Source organism: Dermacentor albipictus, chromosome 10 (assembly GCF_038994185.2).
Source record: "Dermacentor albipictus isolate Rhodes 1998 colony chromosome 10, USDA_Dalb.pri_finalv2, whole genome shotgun sequence".
Lineage (NCBI taxonomy): Eukaryota > Metazoa > Arthropoda > Arachnida > Ixodida > Ixodidae > Dermacentor > Dermacentor albipictus.
In genome coordinates, this window is record NC_091830.1 from 2,393,290 (window position 1) to 2,415,549 (window position 22,260).

Genomic DNA, 22,260 nt, shown 5'->3' on the forward strand with positions numbered 1-22,260 from the left:
ATTTCGGTGCAATCACTCTCCCAGTCCATGTGTGTAGCGTTTTGCTTCACTTTGGCGTCATACAAACGTAGCTCCTTTCTAGGATGTTTCGTGGCACTAACTTAACCTTGTGCACGCTTTCTGGTGTCAGCAGGGACTTGACGTGACTGGACGCGGGCCGTGTGCGCGATTTAGCATATGACGTCTCATTATACAGCCTCGAACCGCGCTTACCGTGCCAAAGGCTACCCGTCCGTAGTCGCCTCGTATTGCGGGCTTCGGGACCGGCACTGCTTGCGGGTGCCATGACTCGTTACTATCTCCCTATAGACACTACGGATTCGAACTGCACGCGAACCAAACTTTCGCAATGAATTCATGCTGCCTCAAAATCGATGACCGGGCGATCGACGAGGTGAATGAGCAAAGGCGGTCGCGCATTTACAGTCTCGTAGATAGAGAGAGCGATACTTCGGAAGGGCTATTCTGATAAGCATACATTGCAAGAGTACAATAACACTGGGCTCTGCGCATGCGCAATGTCATTGACACTACCCCTCCTTTACTTTTTCGTACGCTATGTGTAAAACTCGTTGACTTTATTTCGAGCGCAGATAAGCGAAATCTCATGCTAGTCTATGCGCACGGTACCAAGATGACCAGCCGACGCGCATTTACATTTGCTCCAATGCACAGCACACCAGTCTCTGGAAGCCCCTGCTGGGCTCGAACGCACTCGCCTCTTTGGCCAGAGGAAAAATGCACCTCTCACACAAGGAGGGAAGCCTGCGGGTTTTACGTAATTACAGTGCTCATACCAAAGGATTTGCCCGCTATATGTCTTGAAGAGAACCACCACCGTCTATGAGGTGCGCTTCATGCGTAAATAATAATATTCGCAAATGTTATGCGTTAAATGCTCATGTTATTTATGGTGCACGCACCGGTTAACAGCCAAGCGTAAAAAAAAAGGCCGGACGTCCATGAACTATCAATACGTGCAGAAAAAACTAGCCTTGCAGTGGTCGTTAGACTACACGTACACAGCCGCGGCAATAATGCAACGAACGAGATCGAATCAGAAGCCGTGTTCCAGAAGCTCGAGCTTGTTAAGAACGGCCAGCTACAGTGCAAGTTTTCCACCCAGTTACGACTATGGCGGCAACATTCCGGGAGCGTCGCCGCCAACCTCTAGCCACAGCGTGAATAAATCGACTTTGTGTCGGGGAACAATACGCGCATCCTCCACTCTCCGTCGCTTCAGCTAGGTTGCGTTCGATGAAGCAGGCTTTGTGCTGAAACCGCCGCCAACCTCTAGCCTCATCGCCGTTGTGACGGAATGAGTTCGGTGGGCCAACTATAGTTACCAAACTCCCAAACGCGGACCTGATCTGCTAAGGGTGCGCGAGTTGCCGCGGGAACGCCGTTTTGAGCTCCTTTCCACGCACCGACCAAGACGCAAGACAACGCGCTACCCGGAACGGCTCCGAATTCTATGAAATTCGTGTGGTGTCGGATACACCTGTGTGTATGCGTGTGTGTGTGTAAACGGTGCCGCGGAGAGGCGGCTAGTTTGCGATGACTAAGCGATCGTTCGCATCACCTTGCATCGGGAGAGGACCGAGTGTTTAAAAAAACCGCTGTTGTGCGGCTGCTCAGGTCACTCTCTCTCAAGTAGTCATGTTATACTGATATACTGTAAATAAACCCATATTCCTCGTTCTCGATGAGAAGCAGTCCTTCCCTTCATAAGTGTCCTCAGCGTGGATAAGTTGGACGACGGCATGGGCCAGCTACCTTCTAATTCATGCCCGACTCCAATCTTGACAACGGATCACGAGCGATGGGATTGAGCCCCCAATCCTGACAAGCTGTACAAAAAAAAAAAAAAAAGGAAAAGTGGGCAGAAAAAAAAGGAAAGGCGATTTAGTGTTACGCAACACATATCTTTCATTTATTTTTCAGGCAAGTGTTTGGAACGGCAATGGGAGCATCGGTGTCAGCGTCTTGTGCCAACATTGCTTTGGAAGCCCTCGAAGATAAAAGTCCTCACGACGTTCCAGCCTGCCCCAAAATTGTTCCTGCGGTATGTCGACGACTGTTTTTCCATTATCCGCGGCGAAGACGTCGTATCTTTTCTGCAGCACCTGAACTCTTTCCAAAGCACAATAGAATTCACCGTTGAAGAAGTTAATGGTCGCTTGCCCTTCCTTGACGCTGTAAGTCATGCGCACTGCATCCGGCCTTTCCATGTGTTTATCGAAACTCACACAGGGAAATATCTGCACTTTGATTCGGCCCGTACGCTTGGACAAAAACGATCTGTTGCCTCGACATTGTTCACCCGTGCATTCCGATTCTGCTCGACTACTGACGCACGCAGAGCTGAGTTGAAGAGAGTGACGCAGGAGTTGGTCAGCAATGACTATCCCGGCCAGTTTATAAAGACAAGAAAAGCGTGCAGCTGAACCCCCTGTAACGCCGATGAGAACAAGAAAACGGACGTCTCTCCCCTGTGCACGAGGCGTGAGCGAGTCAATCTCAAGAATTTTCAAAGATTATGATGTACAAATCTGCCCATCCCTTCAAGCAAGTTAAAATAACAACTCATCCGAGTCAAAGACCGCCTCGAAAAAGGAACTTTTCCGGGCGTCATTTACAAAATGCCTTGCCAGGACTGTCGGGCGTGCTACGTAGGCGAGACGGCGAACTTTAAAAGAAGGACACAGCAGCACCGCAATGATGTAGCCAAAGGACACACGGTTTCCAGCGCCCTGGCAGAGCATCACGACTGACAGACTGACAAAAAATAAGTAAATGCTGGATACAGTATTAATTGGCATTCAGCTTCTATCATCGAAAGAGAGAAAAAATTATCATCCCGATTGCTCCTTGAATCATTCTGCGTACAATCTACTACTAATACGATAAACCGGGCACGGGGATCCCTCCCTGAGTTGTACGCAAGCGCATTACGTCTTCCGGCGCTTATATATTAAAGACCATCATGCATTCGTTCATTTTGAACAAGGCACCCGTATTGGGCGCCGAAACGTCAATCTGTGTTTCGAATTTTTTGAGCTGGCGAGTGTACGTTTCTTCAGCCATGTTCTTTCCTCGGCAGACGAGTTTTCATCGAACTTCAGGATTTAGTGAGTATGCGAATGAAAATGCGCATGATGCAAGACTACCGCTGAGATCGAAATAACTGCTGCTCGATCGACCATGACTGCAGGTACGGCTATGCTGCTTAGCGTTAAGGTAGGATCTAATAACGCAGGACGCTTTTCCTGACGGTGCAGAGACGGGCTTTCACTACCACCACTCAGTACGAGTCGCATCTGGGGCAGAACCACCGTGCTGCATAAGGGCCATTTGTACAAGGAAAAAAAAAAAAAAGGTGGGAGGGGGGGTGGTAGTAAGGCGTCGAAAGAAGCCGTCTAGAAACGGGCTCACGGCGGCGGGGCAATCCTGACCCACTTGCAGTCCGGGGGCTCGCTGTTCGTGACGAGACCTAAAATTGGGATTGAGCGAAACAGCGCGAAGCCACGTAAGTCACCTACGGAGACCATTCTCGTTGAAAGAAGCCAGCCTCACGGCACCGTCGAAAACTCAATTTTGTACGCATGCCGGCTGATTTGGGCATGATACGTGGCGAGACCGCGGCAGAGCGAAATGCGGCGGACTGCGCATTTCTCGCCACGTTTTCGCGTGGCAGACAGGTGACGACGCGATGACACCGCTCCACCGAGACAGGCGACCAGAAGCACTGCAGCGAGGCGATTAGCACGGCTTGTATACGCGGGAAACTTCAGGGCCTCTCAAGCTGTGGTGGCCGCAAACGGAGACCCTGAAGCGCAGACGATTCTGCGCGAGCTGGCGGAGACGTCCTTCGGGCTGGAGCGAAGAAGTCAGGCGGAAGGAGCGACTTCATCGCGCTCGTGTGTCCTTCGTCTGTCTTCTTCGGTACAACCCTAAGACACATTCACGCGCACCCTTTAGTTCTAGTTGCGATAGTAGAAAGCGGATCGAGAACAGGTAATGAACGCGAATGGAAAGACACTGCACAGGTGCTACGAAAAATGGATGAGCGGAGTATGCATAGGTGAAAAAATTCTTTCGTAAGTTCTGCACGAAGAAAGAAAGTAAAAAAGCTATCCTTTTCTTTTTTTTACATCCTCAGACTCAAAGTCAGCTTCGTCGCTTTTCAAGTGTCATTACCGAGTGGTATCTTACGAACCAGAAAAAGGAAAACAATATTTCATGTAAATACCGCGGCTATTTGCTGAATGCAGCATGTGTATCTACGTGCAGAAAGTAACCACCCTCTCGTGTTCTATGGAGGAAGAAAAAAAAATTGCGTTAAAGATGAAGGTGTAAGATCATCTTGTATTATGTTGGCATGCTACGCCCTTGTCAACTCGCTATATGCGGAACGTACTTCAACGGTGGTTTTCATCGTTTGTGACAACAGATTGTTCTAGATCACATTAGTGTCCATTTTCACCAAAGGTGATGACAAGAATATGACTAAGCCACTTGCCATAATACAGTCCCACAGGCAACTGACTCCGTATCCAGGATGACTATTTTACGTGATGGCTTCAGAGTTAATTTTGAAAACTATTTACGGCAATTCGCATCAAATGCATAAGGAGTCTCACGAGGTTGATAATGTGACTGGACCGCCACCATTTGCTAGATTAAAGCTATCTGTTCTTCATGCAATATGCACCCAGTCAGCATGGCACCATCCTGGAAGCGCAATGGATTTTTTTTCTTGGCGGACAATGCTAGCTGCCCGACCACACGCGACGCTCGCGCAGATAGCATGTGTACAATGCGCACAAACTACAGGCAGTGTTGTACGCTCCGTTTCACACGTAGCAGACAGCACGGCGGAGGCGATGCAAGCATCGCGGCCACAGAAGTTTCACTTCACTCGTTTCGCAGTGCACTATCCACGACGCCTTGTGCGGGACAAATATATACTACAACTTGCAGACGTGAGGCTACGTCGCATAACGTATTGTTTGTGTGCCTTCGTGCTTGTACATGCAACACGAGACCCCGTCACGTTTTCTTTGTGCTGCATGCGCGGTACCTTTTTTTCATGCAGTATCTACGCCACATTTCGCACCTAAAAACGTGAGATTTAATTGCATGTCGACTTACATGACAAATAATGCACTATATATATATATATATATATATATATATATATATATATATATATATATATATATATATATATATATATATAGCGAGCGAGAGAGAGCGATTTGCTAGAGGTATCCCTAGTCCCCATGGCATTCGCCATGTATGAAACGGTCTCGACATTGAAAGTCTCGCTGAAGGGTCGCACCGTGGACCTTCCTTCGCACGCTGCCAACGTTCGTGCAACGAGCGAGGATCACAGCAGAGAGTCGGAGGGACGCAAGCGCAGGACGGTCCGGCCACGCGTTGCACCCGAAAGCGCTTTCGCCAACTCCGAGAGCCTCCGAAGCGTATTTTAAAGCGACGCCGCACGTTCATTCGTGCCGATGGGAAAGCTTCTCAAATAAAGAAAGTAAAGCAGTGCGACGCAGAATGTGATTCGTGGGCCTGCTTGGTTCTCGAGACGAGATCACGTACATCCCAGACGGTCGCAACAGCGCCTCTCAAAACCGGCTCCAAAGCCGGCTTACGAAAAGAAAAAAGACACGCCGAGCTCTACAGGAAAGAGCGAAAAACGTTCGGTGCCATCAATATGCAATCTCTCGTGCGAGGCCAAGCTTTCACGAGGCGTGAAAACCAGTTCCCCTCGGCAGCACTTTCATCGGAGGTGCGCGGCACATGCCATTGTGGTTCAGCGTCTGCAGTGGCTGACACCCGTTCGTTCCGAGGGTACTACGCCCACTGGAGCTGCGGCTTGGAGCGCAGGAACCGCTTGGAGTCGCTCTCTCACCCGTGTTCTCGATGTGAAGGCAGCTTTACGGCCGCGTCTCAATTTCAGGCTTTTTCCTCGCCTCGTGGCGGCGCCTTCTCGACTTACGTTAATAAGCGGAAAACGTAGTTCGTGATGCTTCGGCCTGTGCGGCCGCTGTAGATCTTTCGACAGGTTTTCAACCGGGACTGGCCACGTTCTGCCGTCGTTCACTACGGGGGTTCAAAGGACAGAGCGCTCGGATCCAGCTTTCATTTCGCTCACAAGGCGTACAGCAAACCTTGGACAACGATGGAATCGATTCTTTCACAGGTGTAGAATGTTACAAACAAAACTAGACTCTCATGTTCGCCCGAATGTCCCAGGACTGCGTGCCACCATCGGAGATCACTTTATTAAGGCGGTGTGTGTTTAGGGGCGGGGAGGGGCTAGTCGAGACTAACAACAACAAATGCCTTTATTTTCCATAAACGTACAATTTATAGGGGATTTAAGGAAAAAGTTGCTCGCAGCAACTTGACAGGCCTTAAACCCGGTCTGAGGGCAGCAGCAGAAGGCACAGGCACTGATTTAGAACCGACAAACAATACATAAGCGAAAAAAAAAAACAAAGACAATGACAACTTGGCTTAGACATTATGCCAGCAAACAGAAGTGCAATGGAGAAAAAGAAAAAAAAGGAAAAACGTTACAAATCATAAAAACTACGTGAATCCACAGTGTACAGTATTGTACAAAAAAAGCAGCAATAGAACAAGGTAATCATTTTAGGAAAGAATAAGACATGATTTGACAGAGGCTAATATCAAATTGAGATGTGTGACGACAGTCTACTTCAGAAAACAGTCACAAACAACCCATTAAATCGTCTTCAAAATGTCACTGAAATGCTCATATAAATGCGATACAGGACAGGAGGTGACATCTATGTTATTACATTTAAGCGTGTTTAATGGCGTGGTAAGCGGTGGTACAACATTTGAAGAGAATAGTTAGTGCGAGGGTGCGGCACATACCAGTGTTCAGGTGACCGTGTACTGTATTCTGTTCTGTTTCTAGTTAGCTGTGCTAACGATGTGATGTATGGCTGGCTTTGTTTTGCTTCTTTACGATAGGCTAGTAACAGCCTCAACTGCGGCAGAGAATGCAGTGTGAGTAAATTCAACTGTTTGAATAGAGGTGCAGTGTGAGCGTCTACTGGAGCATTACAGATACTACGTATTGCCTTTTTTTGAAGCAAGAATAACCGGTTTATGTTTGTAGCAGACGTCGTACTCCACACGAGGCAGCAGTAGTGTACGTGACTCAGGAAGAGAGCGTTGTACAAAAGAAGTTTGACCTTGCGTGGCAGCGGTCTTAAGCTGAAGAGCGCCCCAGCTACTTGCGCAAGTTTGCCTCCAAGGAAGTCGATGTGATTAGTCCATAACATATGGCTGTCAAAAAAGACACCTAACGTCTTCGCAGACTGAACAAGCTCAATTCTTGAAGAACCTATTATAATGTCGGTCTCTAAGCTCACACCTTTATTTTTTGGTTGAAATAAAATAGCTTTTGTTTTGTCAGTGCCTCCTTGCGACTGTGCCTCCTTGCTTGAACAGGCCTTGTGGTCCCACCGGACGGGATTTATTTCAAAACGGCAGAGGGAGCCATATATATCAGCGACTACAACGCAAACCGCGATGCAGACGTGTTTCCGTGGCTGGTACGCGAATGACTGTCGCGCGTGCCAGGCTGCCAAAGCTGTGCGCACGTGCTGTAACGCAGGGAATCGTCGATTCTTCGTGTAGGGCGTTCAGAGTAGTCTCCCCTTTCTTTCCTTGTTTGATGCATCTCTGATGTAGCGAGCTTCGCACGTCACAAAACAGCCAACGAAAGTTTACACGTGAAACAGCCAATTACAGTGCTGGTTACGTAACCTCGGCAACTTCGGTGAAACATATATACCCACGTGGCAGCAAACGGATAACAATAAGAAATAACTGAACCACGCCACACTCCCGAGAGCAAAATGCGTGCGTCCAAATGTTTAACCTTCAAAAGTAGTCGGTTGTGTTCACCCCTTCGTACGTGCACAACGCCCTCGGCGTGCGATCGCGCGTCTCATCGCACTGCGGCTGTTTTGGAGTCGTCCCGGGCCCGACAGAAGGCGCCGAGTCCCTCTTCCCGGAAGGTCTGCGCGCTCAAGCTGTGCCGACGTCACAGGCGGCTGCGCGCCCGTCGCGGAAAGTTTCCCTCTTTTTGTGCGTTGCTTCCAACCTGGCCTCAATGACTGGTCGCAGCTGCGGGAAAAAGGATTGGAGCGGCGACTGCGCTGTGACGCAGAGCGCGTGGGCAGCTTCGAGGGCGAATGAATGCGGCGTCGCATTTGGCGCCTCGAGTTTCCTGCAAACATCACCACTGCGGCGCTGCGATCGTGCATGCCAATGATGAACAGGATTTGTCTAGTCCTCGAGCCTCCACGTAATTACGCTGCGCCTTTCTACATTCCCAAGCAATGATAAGTTGCTAAACACAGCAACGTATCTGCGCACACACGTAATCATTAGGAATTGTTCAATTTATAACGAAATATTTCGTTGCAGATGATCGATTTCTAATGCCGTTTGAAGCCAGAAAAAAAGTTTAGGCAAATCCACGTAATACCCATCATCATTCATAAGCACCGCCATACTAGCGGCTCCCATAGACACTACCGCCACGGCTCGGAAACTCTCACGCATTGAGCGAAGGGCAGCCTGTCCACGCGCAGACGAGAATAAAGTGAAACAGCACTTTTCTATGTTACCAGCTCGAACCGCGGCACCAAAGAGGGGTAGCGCCGTGGCCTCACATAAAACGGTATTTTCACGCACCCCTAAACGTGTCTGAGTGTTAAAAATTTGCAAAGGCTGGCAAGTTGAGCTTTCAAGCTCATGCTTAATGAAACTGGGCGCTTTTGAACAAGGTACAAGACTCGGCTGTAAAGCGTTATGGTCCCAAACGGCGCCAAAAATGCGTGATGCCGAAGATGGCTTCGTGAACGCAAAAGTGGTTCCACCGCCCACCTCTCGATTTTCAAGTCGCGCACTAGGCCTAATCTCCCTCTGCAATTTGGCTCATTAATGACGGCGCACAAGTGAGGCAGAGCATCCGCATGTCAGAGCCACCAACAGAAAGCAGCGCTGCCGCTTCAAGTGCGAACAGTATCAATAAGTACACGAGCTGGCAACAACCCGTGTTGGTCGACAGCGTCAGTTAGGTGCGCATGCGAGTGATCAGAGCCATGGCAGACCGCGGTTCATAAGGTGACCATAACCTCTCTTGCTTCCACACAACTACCTCACAAAGCATAATATATACAAGCCTGTAATAACTGGCGATTTACTCATCGTCCTGTGGCCACTAGACGAAATTACATGTACTGTACGTAATAAATCCAAGAGCAGTCTGAAACAAACTATAGCTTTCGCTGGGCCGGGCGAGTCTAGAGGCGCCGACGCACAACAGCGTGAAAGCTATGCAGTGCCGAGCCCATCTCCAAAGCCAGCTTCGTTTTGAGGTCAAACAGAAGGAAAGCGTAGGCGGTTTTTGAACGCCCAGAATATTCCAGAGGGACGCAGCGCAACGAGACAACAGGTGGCGTGAGCGGCGAGTGCAACAGGTGGTTCGGGCCGCGAGTTCTCGGAACAGGCGCTTCCCTAGAGTTACGGTCACGCGCAGACAATGCAGCGTTGAGAACTCGTGTTCCTGGAGGTTTACGACGATATTATGGCTACTCGCTGTCAATAGGCGTGACGAATGCTGTCTGGAGTCTTCATTTAAGCACTCAGCTTTCCTACGCGTCAGCGAAGATTTAAAAGCGGACGTCCGCGGCAAATAATGTCGTTAGTCTTCGAAAAAAAAAAATAACACAGATATGTTTATGTTCAACGAGCAAAGAAAGGCAGGGAACAAGTCGTTGCAGCAAGAGAGCCGTGCGGAAAGAGATGCGCATACCTTTCCGTACACAACATTGGCGCCGTAGTCGCTGAAGAATGAGGTAACCATCGCTGCGCTCATGCCCGCTCTCTCGTGTCGATCACCGCACCGTGCGCGGATGAGGGGCTACCAGTGGTGGGAACGAACACGCCGAACGCGGCACCCACAAAATCCTGCCAGGGCGCGTAAACCGTCGTCGACTGGATTCGTTTCGTCGTCTCGTGGCGTCTGCACAAGCCAGCGGCACTCACACACTCGTCTTCCAATGGCCGTCGACACGGGCACACAAACGCGCTCACTCGCGTCTGAAGCCGCTGAACGCCCGCCGCGCGCTGGGGCGAGTTTTCTCTGTCGCCCCGCGAACGTAGCCAACTTTTCAATGTGGCGACTGCTTGCTGACGTCATGGCGCGAAGTAGGCGGAGTTCCGTTCGAGCGGCAACCAATGGGAGCGGGCGGAGAAATTCAAACACGCAGATAGAAAGAGCACCCGTTCGTCCTCTCCCTTCGGCAGCAGCCCGCCATTTTCTCCAACCCGCGTACATTGCAGGGCGCGAGAGACGGCAGCGACGGCTCCTTTCTTTTTCCAGCGACACGAACAGGCGACGTCATGCGGCGGCCGTGGGGGCGACGCGCGCGCGGAAAGTAGCCAAACAAAATAGAAGCATGAGCTCTGGGCGCTCTGCTCAATCTCAAGCGAGCTGAAGAAGCAAACATGCGAATGGCCGGAGAGAAGAAAACCACCACCGAGAGAGAGCATACGCACGCCGCCCAAGACCGAAGCGACGGCCGAGGAATTCCGCTAGCTGCGACACGGTGACTCTTTTCCGTCCACCCGGCTCTAGCTCGGCCAAACTTCTCCATGGAAGATAGGCAACGGCGCAGTTCCGTGCGCAATTGAACGTTAAACCTTCGACCAATTTTCGACCTTCGCATACGCGTCTTGTCGGCATGCAACGCGCCCTGTCCGTCGGAGTAGGGTGCCTCGATGCCAACGCCGAATGTCAGACGTGATATTCGGCACGCTACAATAGGAGTATAGGCACCCTCCTCCTCCAAGAACACGTGAGGACGCTTCTTTTTTAGGCTTCTTTTATATGTGCTACCGGCGACTGGTGGTTCTATGCGCCGGCGGGCACTAAGTCGGTGACAACCTAAGGATTCAGTGGCGAATTACCCCGTTGCCTAACGGAAATACAACCTTTACAAACTTGTGCTCGTTTCCTTGACCTCACAGCGGTGGCGAACTCCTTTCTGTATCGGCGTCCCTCGATAACTATGTTTTCAGGCGCAGTTATGTGAGCGGAGTTAGGGCTGAATTCTTATGTTATCGACAATAGTGAACGCCGGGACTTGCGAAAACATTTTCTTTTGCTCTGTCCTTCTCGTTCTCCGCAGAAAGATCAAGTGGCTGAACAGTGTTCCACATGCATGCTCTCTTCAATGTCTTCGGTTTGTTGCTTTTCCAAAATGTTCAACTCGCGGACCCCTTCCTTGCACTGCCATGGATAAAAACAAAATGCGGTTTTACGAGTCAGAACCACGATATGATCATGACGCACGCCGTAGACTCCCGATTAATTCTGACCAACTGGGCTTCCTTAACGTGCACCCAATGCACAGTAAACAGGCGTTTATGCACTCCACCCCCATCGAAATCCAGCCTCCGCAGCAGGGATTTAATACCGCGCCCTCGGGCTTAGCAGCGTAACGACAAGGCTACACACTACGCCAACACGGCGGGTGCCGTGGATTTGCATGTTCGCCGTCTAGTTTGGCCAGTTTTGCCTGAGCTTTTCCAAATATGAAGGTTATTCGCAACATTGTCTCGTCCGTACGCTCTTTATAACTTTACCCAACCATGTCCTGTCACTAGCCTGCCTGCACATATATCCTCACGAGGAGAGAAGAACGCATTCAGGGCGTTTCGCGATGAAAATGCGCCTCGAAATGTGTCGTGCCTCTCGACTGCTCCTTCAACTTGAAAGTTGACGCCCAGCGACAGACAATGTGCCGAGCGAGGTTCGTCCGGCCTTAGTTCGTCTCGCGGCCACGTATGTTATCGTCTGTTCCTCCGGAACGATTAAAGTCAACACCCGTAGTTCGTTAGCGCCAGATGTGACTTGTGCAGCCAAAAGCACTACGCTGAATATTTTCCCATAGGTAAATGGAACTGTTTCAACGCAAGAGGCTGGCGAAACATGCCGGCCAGCGGTTAAGGCAACGTACTGGGGACGTCAATTGTTCGTTGCATATAACGGTGTACGAATACCGTGGGGGCGGCGCATACTACACAGAAGTACGCGCATCACAAGCGAGAGAGCAACGCCGTAGCTTCCATCGCTCTGCAAAGTGCTTTAGCTGGGCTCCGCGCCAGCTGTGCCTTCTCCGCTACAAACACGTATTTTATTTTCTACCTTTCAGAACGTTTTTTTTTTCCTTTTTAATGTTCCTGCTATCTACGAGTGCTAGGAATGTTAGGGTGAAATAACTTGTGCTGCAGCTTCCATTAAAGTTGTTAATTTGTTTAACACACTTTACCCTATAGAAATGGTGTTACGCTTACCTAAAATGCTCATCACAAGTGTGTTCTGCCATCGGGAAATGCACTTTATAAGCAATGTGACTTAGAAAACGTAAATAATCGTGTCAACTTGTTTATACCAAGTCAGATGTAATTATTTACATGCCGCCTTGGTATTACTGACTATTACTTTTCTTTTATGGATCGAGGAGGTCCGGCTTATTCACTTCTGATGACAAAGCCAGCCATAACAAACGTAGGCTAGCAGTTTTTAAACATCGAGAAGAAAATGAGCCTAATGCTCGCATGACTCTGGCGTAGTCAAATACAACGCATCTCCCTCGCAATCCACGAGACTTCCTTAATTCTTCCATATGTAGTACTTAGATAATTAGTTATTCATATCTGTAACAGCAGACACTTTAAATCCCACTTGCAAGATACTTATTTCATTTCACCTTAACTTATTAAAAAAATTATAACAGTTCTCTCACCACCAGATTCATGGGCAATCCTCCAGAGTGGCTTGCGCCGTTTCGCTGGGTAACAAGAACTTCTTTAATCACCACTGTCACATGTGGTGTGCTAAATAGAAGCCAGGCGTTTCCGGTTTTGCGTTGTCAAGGGCGAACAAGTGATGATCTCGCGTCCGGAAATGACCACAGGGGGCACCACATCCTGCTGCAAATGGACAACACGCCTCGAAATTACCCCGACTTCGTGATCGCTCAACAGATGCAGAAAATATGTTTGCCTAACGAACATCCCAGCGCGAGCCGTTACAGACAGAAGAAGAATCGCAGGTCACTTGTGGTCAAACTGAATCGGTGATTCATACAGGAATCAACTGGCAAGCTCAAGTCATTCATGCCTTGAGAAAATGCAATGTGCTTAGCGAGTAGTTCTCGCCACAGGGCTAAGCAAAATGTTCTGGTGTGTCTTACATGAGGGACAAGGCGTGAAATGAATTAAACACAGGAAAAAAGAAATGCAAGTGGCCGTTAGTTATTCCTACGTGGATGAATGCGAAAGCATTGCGACCACCGCGCTATGCTTAGACATTATGCCGCCGAAAGTCTAGGGTTCCACTCCCAACAAAGGTCCTGGGTTTGTAGCCTTTTTCGGACCTTCAGTGGTCGCGCCAACTACGCCCGATTTCCCGCCTCATGAGCCCTATAACGCTTGCGCATTAATACGAGTTTCGAACAGACCGAGGACGAGCAACACCAGGCGGCCGTACTCTTCTCGCTCACTGTGCACGGGGTGCCCCACGTAAGCTGAGCAAAGGTCTTTAAAATGAAAGGACTATTCGCACTGGCCTATAGTAACTTTTGTTTTTCCCATATAAATAAGTTTAGTTACCCAACTTTCTAATTATTGGTTGAGGACCCCAAGTATGATACGCAGATTTGTAGAGCACCTTCAGAAACCACCGATCAAGTTGTTGCAGGTGTGATACGTCTCACGCAGTCTTCTTTGCCGGTTGCAAAGAAAGCCCACGAAATATGAAAAGAAGTCACGTGACGGAGCTCTTCCGCAGTGGTATCCTGCTCCTCTCAAGCGTGCTTTCGGTAAATATATATATATATATATATACTAAACAGCGTGTTTCAAGAAGTGGATCAACTTTTCAATTATGACCTTGCGTAAGCCGAAGACATTTCTTCTACCTTGACGGTCACACACGCGCGCGCACGCACACACGCACGCACAGAAAGTAGACCCCCGCGAGTACGAACCCGGATTAACGAAATTTTCGAATGTGCGGAGCAATGCATGAATTTGTCGTTAATTTACGCTAGAGCCAACCGCAAACACGGTTCATCCGAACTTCTGCCACCGGCGCCTGCAACTGGGCTCAGCGGGAGGCGCCGTATCGGTGCCCCTCTGCACACGAAAAGCCCAGCCCACCGCTATTCTGCGGACGCAGCAACGCCAGCGTCGACGATGCCATGGAAACATGCAGCGCACGCACCATGCATTGAAGCAATAGCTGAGCTAAGCTTAGCGTGATTCTGCAGGTTGGTAATGCCAAGGAGTCACAAGAACCAGTAGTGTTCACAAATGATGCAGCTGACAACTACCCGAATACTTTACATTTTTTTTATGTTATATTTTTCTTTCAGCAGCTTGGAGACACGGAAGAATAAGGAATCAGCCAGGTGGAACGTAGGTATTTGTGATGGCGCACAGCAAAGTTTGCAGAGCACCAGTAAACTTCAATTGCTCCAATAGCTGAAACAAGAGTGCAAGTAAATACATTAATGTCTCTTTTAATGAGTTTATAATTGTTTGGGAACTAACTACGATGTCTTGTGACTGCCTAACCATCTCCACGGGCCGACGCCGCAGACTGATTGACTGATTTTATTGACAGTAAACATTTTACAGAAAAGAAGTACTGACGCATCTGAATCCCTATCCATAGCCTAATCGGGATTCACTCAAGTAGTGAAGATAGCTCATCACGTACTCAAACAATAAGTGTATTGTGAGCATCGCGAGAGAACGGCCAGTCTTTCTTTTTAAGAAAGAAAAGAACCTCCCTTACCTTATTTGTTCCCGTTTCAACGGGGATGCGAACCGCGGTCCGAAAGAAAAATTACGGCATAACTCGTCTCACGATGACTGTCCACGCTAATGCGATTAGCATTTGAGCAATTTCCGGAGCTACTTTCATTCAACATCTCCAGTGGTTATTCTGAGACTTCCGTTGCTGAGGTTATTTACTCCGGGTCGTGAGTGGAATGACGACGACTGCAAGACGCCGAAGCAATGGCGACGATGGAGTGACGAGAGCGGCACGACAACTGGATGATGACGATGGTCCGACCACTACGACAGCGGCATCACAACGGATGCGTCATCATATCGGCCGTCTGACGACGACGCAATCACCACAGTGGCACGGCAACCGCACGAAGGCAATGGGATGACGGCGAGTGTGTATCACGGCGATGGCGTGACAACGACGGCGCGACGAGAGCCGGACTACGAGGCCGGAGTGGCGACGACGGGACGAGCACGAACGCATCACAACGGCGGTGTGACGACGACGGCGAGACGAGAGTCGGATGACAAAGCTGCAATGGTGACGATACAACGACCACGACAGCACGGCGAGAGTCAGGTCACGAAGCTGGAAGGAAGATAGATAAAAGTGGCTAAATACTAGTTAAAAACACACTTTTAAAGTTAAACGGAAGTTATTACATTGCTTTATTTATGGTGGGAAGGCTATACCACCCAACGACTTCATTAATGGTAATTTTTCTTTTACCGTGGAAATTTTTTTGCTTTTTGAATGAAGCAGTTGCCCTGTACTTTGTCACGGCTTTCATAACCGGAATAGAAAGAAGTGTACATACACTGGGTAGTTAGTGTAAGTGCCAGCATGGACCATTAGTGTCGTATTGTAGTCAATTAGAGCGACACGATGCATCGTAAGAGTGGTAGCGTAATGAGAAGTGTGATCTGAATAAGTAAAAAAATCGTATAGCTCTTTTTTTTTTCTTTTTGAGCGAAGGGCGGCAGATTTACCTGGTTCTAATATGTGCGCTATGTGTGATCCCACGTAACAATGCAGTAAGCTAAGTGGTTGTGAAATATGTTCAAATAGTACGGCATTGTTTCTATATCGAGTATGTCACGTATGTCACGGTATTTATATAAGAGAAAACAAGCTTTACGAAGTTTTCTGCCGAGTTGTTCAGGTGGAGTTTCTACGCCTAGGTCTTTTATGGACTTTCCCGCGTTCTAGCCCTGTTTTGACGCTGCAGTCTAACAAAGCGGTAGACACTGCACGGCGGTGGCGCGATAGTACCAACGGTAAGAGGGGTGTTCTCGCATCCTTCTCCAACGACGGCGAGCGCGCTGTGTCAAACACAGACGCTGCTGTTCGAGACTGGTCGCTGCGCGAGGTTCTCCGCTGGTCACCTGGAGTGCCAGCTGGCTCTCTCTCTCTCTTCCGCGCACGGAGAAGGCACGGCGGCAAGCGAAGCGCCACCCATAGTGCAACATAGTGCCACAAATGACCAACTCCCAAAGGATGCTACAAATGCATTCTTGGATAGCAACAGAGGTTGGTTTTTCATATTAGCTGCCTTTTAGTATCGTAGCTGTTACGTTGATTATATTGCGTCGTAATTATGTGGGTGCAGCAGGAGTAGTAGATATTGTCTATCACTTCTGTTAAGAAAAGTACTTTTGAAAGACCAACACATTTTGACAGTCCCTACGGGAACGCAAGTATTCACGTTATAGCGGCACTGTAGTAGACACGTGAAACGAAGCGTAAACTGCCAGAAGTTTGTTCGCCTCGATGCCTAGCTCGCAGTGCAGCATTTCAGCAGCGCGCCAGCTCGATCGCCAATTTCGGCACGGGAAGCAGTGCTCATATCACCAACAGGCACCACCTGTATTTCGAAGCACACAGCGTTCTCCGTCATTCCTGTGTGGCACGTGTCAACAGAGAACATCATATAAACACAGTGCTTTTGACTACTGAGTGGGCGTCACCGCACATTGACGGCACGAAACAGGGAGACTTAAATATACTGTCCAGCAAGGGACGACCATGAATACTTTGTTTAGCGCAAAACAACAGACACAAGAAAGACGACAGGAGAAGGCGCTAAACAAAGTATTCATGGATTCGCACCAACTAGCCCGCCAACGCATTGTGAAGGGACGACCACTTAACCAACATTTGGCATTCAAAGTGCTCCGGTACGTCGTTGCTAATGGGCTAACGCCATATTTTTAGGAAATTAACATGTTCTGGTCGATTTACTTGCACCACGATATCTTAAATTTATTGTGAGGTTGTTTTGTGTAGGTGCACCATCCCTATCTCTTTTCTGAGATCACTGGGACGCTTCACGTGTGTGTGGTGTGATTTGAGCTATTAACGGGTTGTGCGACCATTGCTCCGAATGAATGGTGACGTGATTAAAAAAGAAACGATCAAATTAGGGGAGATAACAACCTGGCTACAGACCGGCTTTACTTGAAATGGCAGTCCGATGTAGTCGCTGGGGTTCTCATTTAACGGCCGGCTAAACCTAGCGCGCGGAGGCCTCTTTCCGCGTGCGGGAATCGGTCGGAGGGCCACGTGCAGACGCGACACGCAAGTCAACGCACTCGGCCGCACACTGTTCGTCGTGCACAAAAGCGCGAAGCTCACCCCTGCTGCTTCCCCACTGTTGTAGGGATCACTGTTTCCCGACGTTTCGTGGATCTCCATGCCGTCACTTTTGACCGAGTCCTCCCCCGACGGGGTCTCTACAGTACTTTACTCATTCTTATTTCGCAGTATCGGTAATCGATTATGTACACCGCAGCTAATCCTGCGTTTCAGGCATTTAAATGTTTATTTTGACAGTCAGGGTTTTCCAAACGGCTGAGGGCAGGGACAAAGCATTACACTCAAAACAGGCATACGGTGAACGTGCGAGGTGTGCATAGCCTCGACTCCATGCAGGTCGGTGACCATGCACGTGGGGCGGTCGAATAGCTGAGTCACTGCCGCCGCGCCGATCCCGAAATCCGTCAAAAAACAGCCGGGCCGCTACATCGGACTTGGCCGTCCGGTCATGGCGGCGTTTTGAGCCAACTTTAGGGAGAGACCAAAGCAGCCCTATGAGTCAATCAGAACAGACAAGATGAGTTCGACAACATGGCGACGACATGGTGTGTTCTTATGCCATTCCTCGCAGTGCGCACACGAGCAGCGCACATTTGAGCCACGTGCACTTGTGGAGAGCCCAGGCAGGCGAGCCCGGGGGCTGCTTCGGACGGAGCGCGTGCTCGCTGCCACCGCGTCGAGGAGGCCCAGAGCAGCTGTGTTGGCTGTGTGCGCCGACAAGACAACGCCCGCCGTGCAAACGAAGCAAATAGTCTTTTTGAAAAAGCAAGCAGTGCGCATCCCTCCTGCTGTCACAGCGCTCGTCGGCCGGGTTAAGGTCAGGGCTAGCACGCACTCCCGTCGTGGGGCTCCCGGCCGTTCACTCCGTGGCATCGAAGGGTGCAGCTTTGAGGAGCACGGCTAAGGAAACCGTGTTCTAAAGATCTTGCGCCCCCTTCGGGGAATACCTTCTGCCCCCACAGAATCGCTTTAACACCCGCTGTACCTTCCTGCCGCGAACGACACGCACGTGCCGGCCTGAAAGTACGACTGCCGTTGGGGGAAGGGCGCGCGCTCACTGATGCCAAGCGTGCTTGGCGCTTTGCGTATAGGTGAAGGCTCCGGTCTCGGTTCGCTTGAAGGCACATAATCTGACCGACGCGGGAACCGAATCTCTGCCGTCGAGCACAGCAGCCGGGTGTTCCAACCAGTAGACCACGATCCCACTTTTTTCTTTTCTTTTTTGTTCCGTTACATGGGAGCAGAACTTCCAGAAAACAAATCACTAAAAAATCTAAGGCGACTGAAAACACATTCAAAACTCATAAAAGCACGTCCAAGCGTCCAACAGAGACATCTAGTCTGGCGGTGTTTCTTGTGTAGCGTACACACTCCGAGCGTAAGCAGCAGATTCTCGAAAAAACGACAGAATGTCTAGGAATACAGCTTTATTATTTTTTTTTCAGCGAGGTAGTGCCAATATAATCGATACTAAAGAGAACCTTTAGAAAGCGATACCTTTCAGCATATCAATAAAAACGTAGAGCGCTAAAAACACGAAAGACGTAGAAAAAGAACCACACACCACACTCGCTCACTCACTACTGACGTTTAATGCACGTATGGAAAAATACATATATAGAAAGTCGACGCTTCGCGCATGTGAAGATGAAGTATAAAAACAGCATGCGTCTAAGGCATGTGTGAATATCGAATAATAAAATTGGATTCTTTATCAAGTAGTAATAAGGATGGTTGGCTTACATAAAGCGCGGCATTTTTGGTGATACGGTAGACTTCCGAGATTGCTCGAGTGGTGTGGTTAGGGTGACAGAATAAAATGACTGTGTTTTCGAAGATGGGTTTACAGAGACATAATTTACAATGTTAGGCGATATGAGAGGATGGCGCGCAGTTTAATGAACTTCTATGTTCTCTTAGGCGTATGCTGACACACCTGCCTGTTTGGCCAATGTACATATGACCACAGCTTAGGGGAATTCTGTATACTATTCCTGAGACACAATCGACAAAGCGATTAACATGTTTCTGGCTGCACCCTCTATCACCCACTGACGTGGCCTGTGTCCTTATGTGCACAACGGAGCAAATGCGACTAAGCCTGTGTGGTGCAGAAAATGCCACCCGAATACCATAACGCTTTGCCACATTTTTTTAGGCCGTGTGAAGCTTTATGTACATCGGGGATAACTGCAAATTTTTCGTTTCCTTCATTTTGAACAGAAGGACGAGACCACGTCAGTGGGTGATAGACGGTGCAGCCAGAAACATGTTAATCGATTTGTCGATTGTGTCTCAGGAATAGTACACAGAATTCCCCTAAGCTGTGGTCATATGTACATTGGCCAAACAGGCAGGTGTGTCAGCGTACGCCTAAGAGAACACAGAAATTCATTAAACTACGTGCCATCCTCTCATATCGCCTAACATTGTAAATCATGTCTCTGTAAACCTATCTTCGAAAACACAGTCATTTTGTTCTGTCACCCTAACCAAACCACTCGAGCAATCTCGGAAGTCTATCGTATCACCAAAAATGCCGCGCTTTGTGTAAGCCAACCATCCTTATTACTACATGATAAAGAATCCAATTTTATTAATCGATATTTACACATGCCTTAGATGCATGCTGTTTTTATACCTCATCGTCACATGCGCGAACCGTCGACTTTCTATATATGTATTTTTCCATACGTGCATTAAACATCAGTAGTGAGTGAGCGAGTGTGGTGTGTGTTTCTTTCTCTACGTCTTTCGTCTTGTTAGCGCTCTACGTTTTTATTAATATGCGTTACCAACTAGACCGCCTATCCATACCTTTCAGCAACCTTCTTCAAGCCCCGACGGTGCATCTGTGAGAGATGACAATGCAACTATTTCTGTAATGTAGTTCATTAATCCATATTGTAACACCTCTCTTAGAAATGGATTGTTTACATCACGAAAGAGGAATAACCGGGAGACAAGTTGCTTAACAAAAAGGTGGACCAGGCCAGGACCCCCGCTCCCAAGAGGAAGAAAAATGTTATCGCACCGCATGTTCTCAACATGTGAGCTCCTACGTAATGAACGTGTGTAGCGTTCCGCGTAGAGCAGTGGCAAAAGAAGGGACACTGTGACACACTCGCAGCGCAGACTATCAACAATTTATTGCCGAGAAGAACGTGAGATATTCCACATAACAAGGGCAGAACCACAACGAAAGAGCGTCAACGCACACGTGTCGCGCCTTTGAAATACGCTATTCCCTTACCTGATAAGAGTGATAGAGGTCATACTAATCCATTTGTCTTTTAGACTTGTCGTACTGCGGGCCTCAATAACTAGGCGTGTAATTCCATTATTGGTTTTTGCAATCAGCGTGAAACTAATTATCAAAACTTTGGTCCGCAACAGCAACCATCACAATGAAGTGTCATCCCCCTTCCGTCTTATTATTTACGTTGTTAGCATGCGGGCCTCGCAGACACATATACCGTCATTCCCATGACGGCACGGCGCCCCTTAAGAAACTTCCATAGACGGTGGCGCCAGATTTCCCTCTAGGTGTTAGAGTGAGAAACTCTATGCCTTCATGCATGTCTCGCTTCAGTGCGAACGAAATGTCGAAAGCACAGCGCATACGAAGCTACGGGCACTACGCGCACTCTGCAAACATCGCAGATCGCTTTGAAGATGAGGGCCGCGCGGGCGCGCACTTTAGCCACGTCACAGATCGCTTTCAAGACACACGAGCGCCGGCAACGCGTCCCTACGGCGACCGCCAAAGCGTCTACTACGGCGTCCGCGATTCGCGTGACCGCAGTAGATGCCGCGGTTGTCTCCACTCTGTACGGAGCGGCGGGCGAGGAGGACAACGAGGCACCGTAGCAGCCGCCGGACCCTCCTCCCTCGCCTCGCGCGCCGCAGGAGAGGGCAGGCAGCCAGGTCGCGTTTCGCTTTCACTCATACGGAACCCCACGGCGACGGCGATGGCAGAAATGCGCCAGGAGTGTCCATATATTTTGCAATCGCAATAAAGACAGCTGCGTTATGGCAAGGACTGTATCTACACGGTTCTCGTAATCATAGAAGAAGGCTACGTCATCTGCATATGTAAGCTCACATTCTCATCCAATGGGCTTATACGACGATCCCACGCATTCTTCTCTCGTTCCATCTGAGCGCATGCAGCTCGTGCTAGACTCTTGTCTTGTGACAGCTCGCGCTTTGAGGCCCCGTCTCGAGGAGCGGCCCAGGACCTCCAGGACTTTTCCCAGTGCTTTCGTCATAGAAGTTTACTGCGTGATATTGTACAGGCTTCATGATCGCCCAAGTGAATAAAGTTTGTAGCATTTCTTCGCCGAAGTGCAAGTGCCATTGTCGTTTTAACCTGCACCACCAGAAATAGCCATATGTAGTATGATTTTACAACACTTAGTCGCTGATGACGTCGCAATTCGTGTTTCATTTACGCTCGTCGACTACCTATGTAGAACCCAACAATTGCCATGCCGTGGGCTTGCGTCGAACGGGCAGCCCGCGTTCAAAGGGTAATTCGGGCAATTTTTCGAGGTCGGCGGATTTGAATGAAATTTGCTGAGTGCGTTCTTCTGCACGCTTCTGTCATTTATAGAAAGAAATTAGGCTTGAGAGTTAAGCAGATTTTTACCAATGAATTTTGTTCATTCCCTCGAGACACCTGCCTTGCCAGCTCCTCAGCTACTGGCCACATTCCGTTATAACGTAGA

The 22,260-nt window shown here is 49.1% G+C and overlaps 1 protein-coding gene across 3 annotated transcripts in view; it reads right to left on the reverse strand.

The window, feature by feature from the left end:
• The window catches only part of LOC135911963 (mRNA decay activator protein ZFP36L1-like), a 75,504-nt gene that overhangs the window by 5,181 nt on the left and 48,063 nt on the right, over positions 1-22,260 (reverse strand). The window contains exon 1 of one of the 3 annotated variants that reach the window (XM_065444333.1): positions 9,881-10,221. The exons of 1 other annotated variant lie outside the window; for it this stretch is intronic. In XM_065444333.1, the coding sequence (XP_065300405.1) occupies positions 9,881-9,943 (63 nt within the window). In that variant the 5' untranslated portion in view covers positions 9,944-10,221. Of the gene's footprint in view, positions 1-213; positions 446-9,880; positions 10,222-22,260 lie in introns of those variants that run through there. One more of the 3 variants, XM_065444336.2, reaches the window with a different exon arrangement.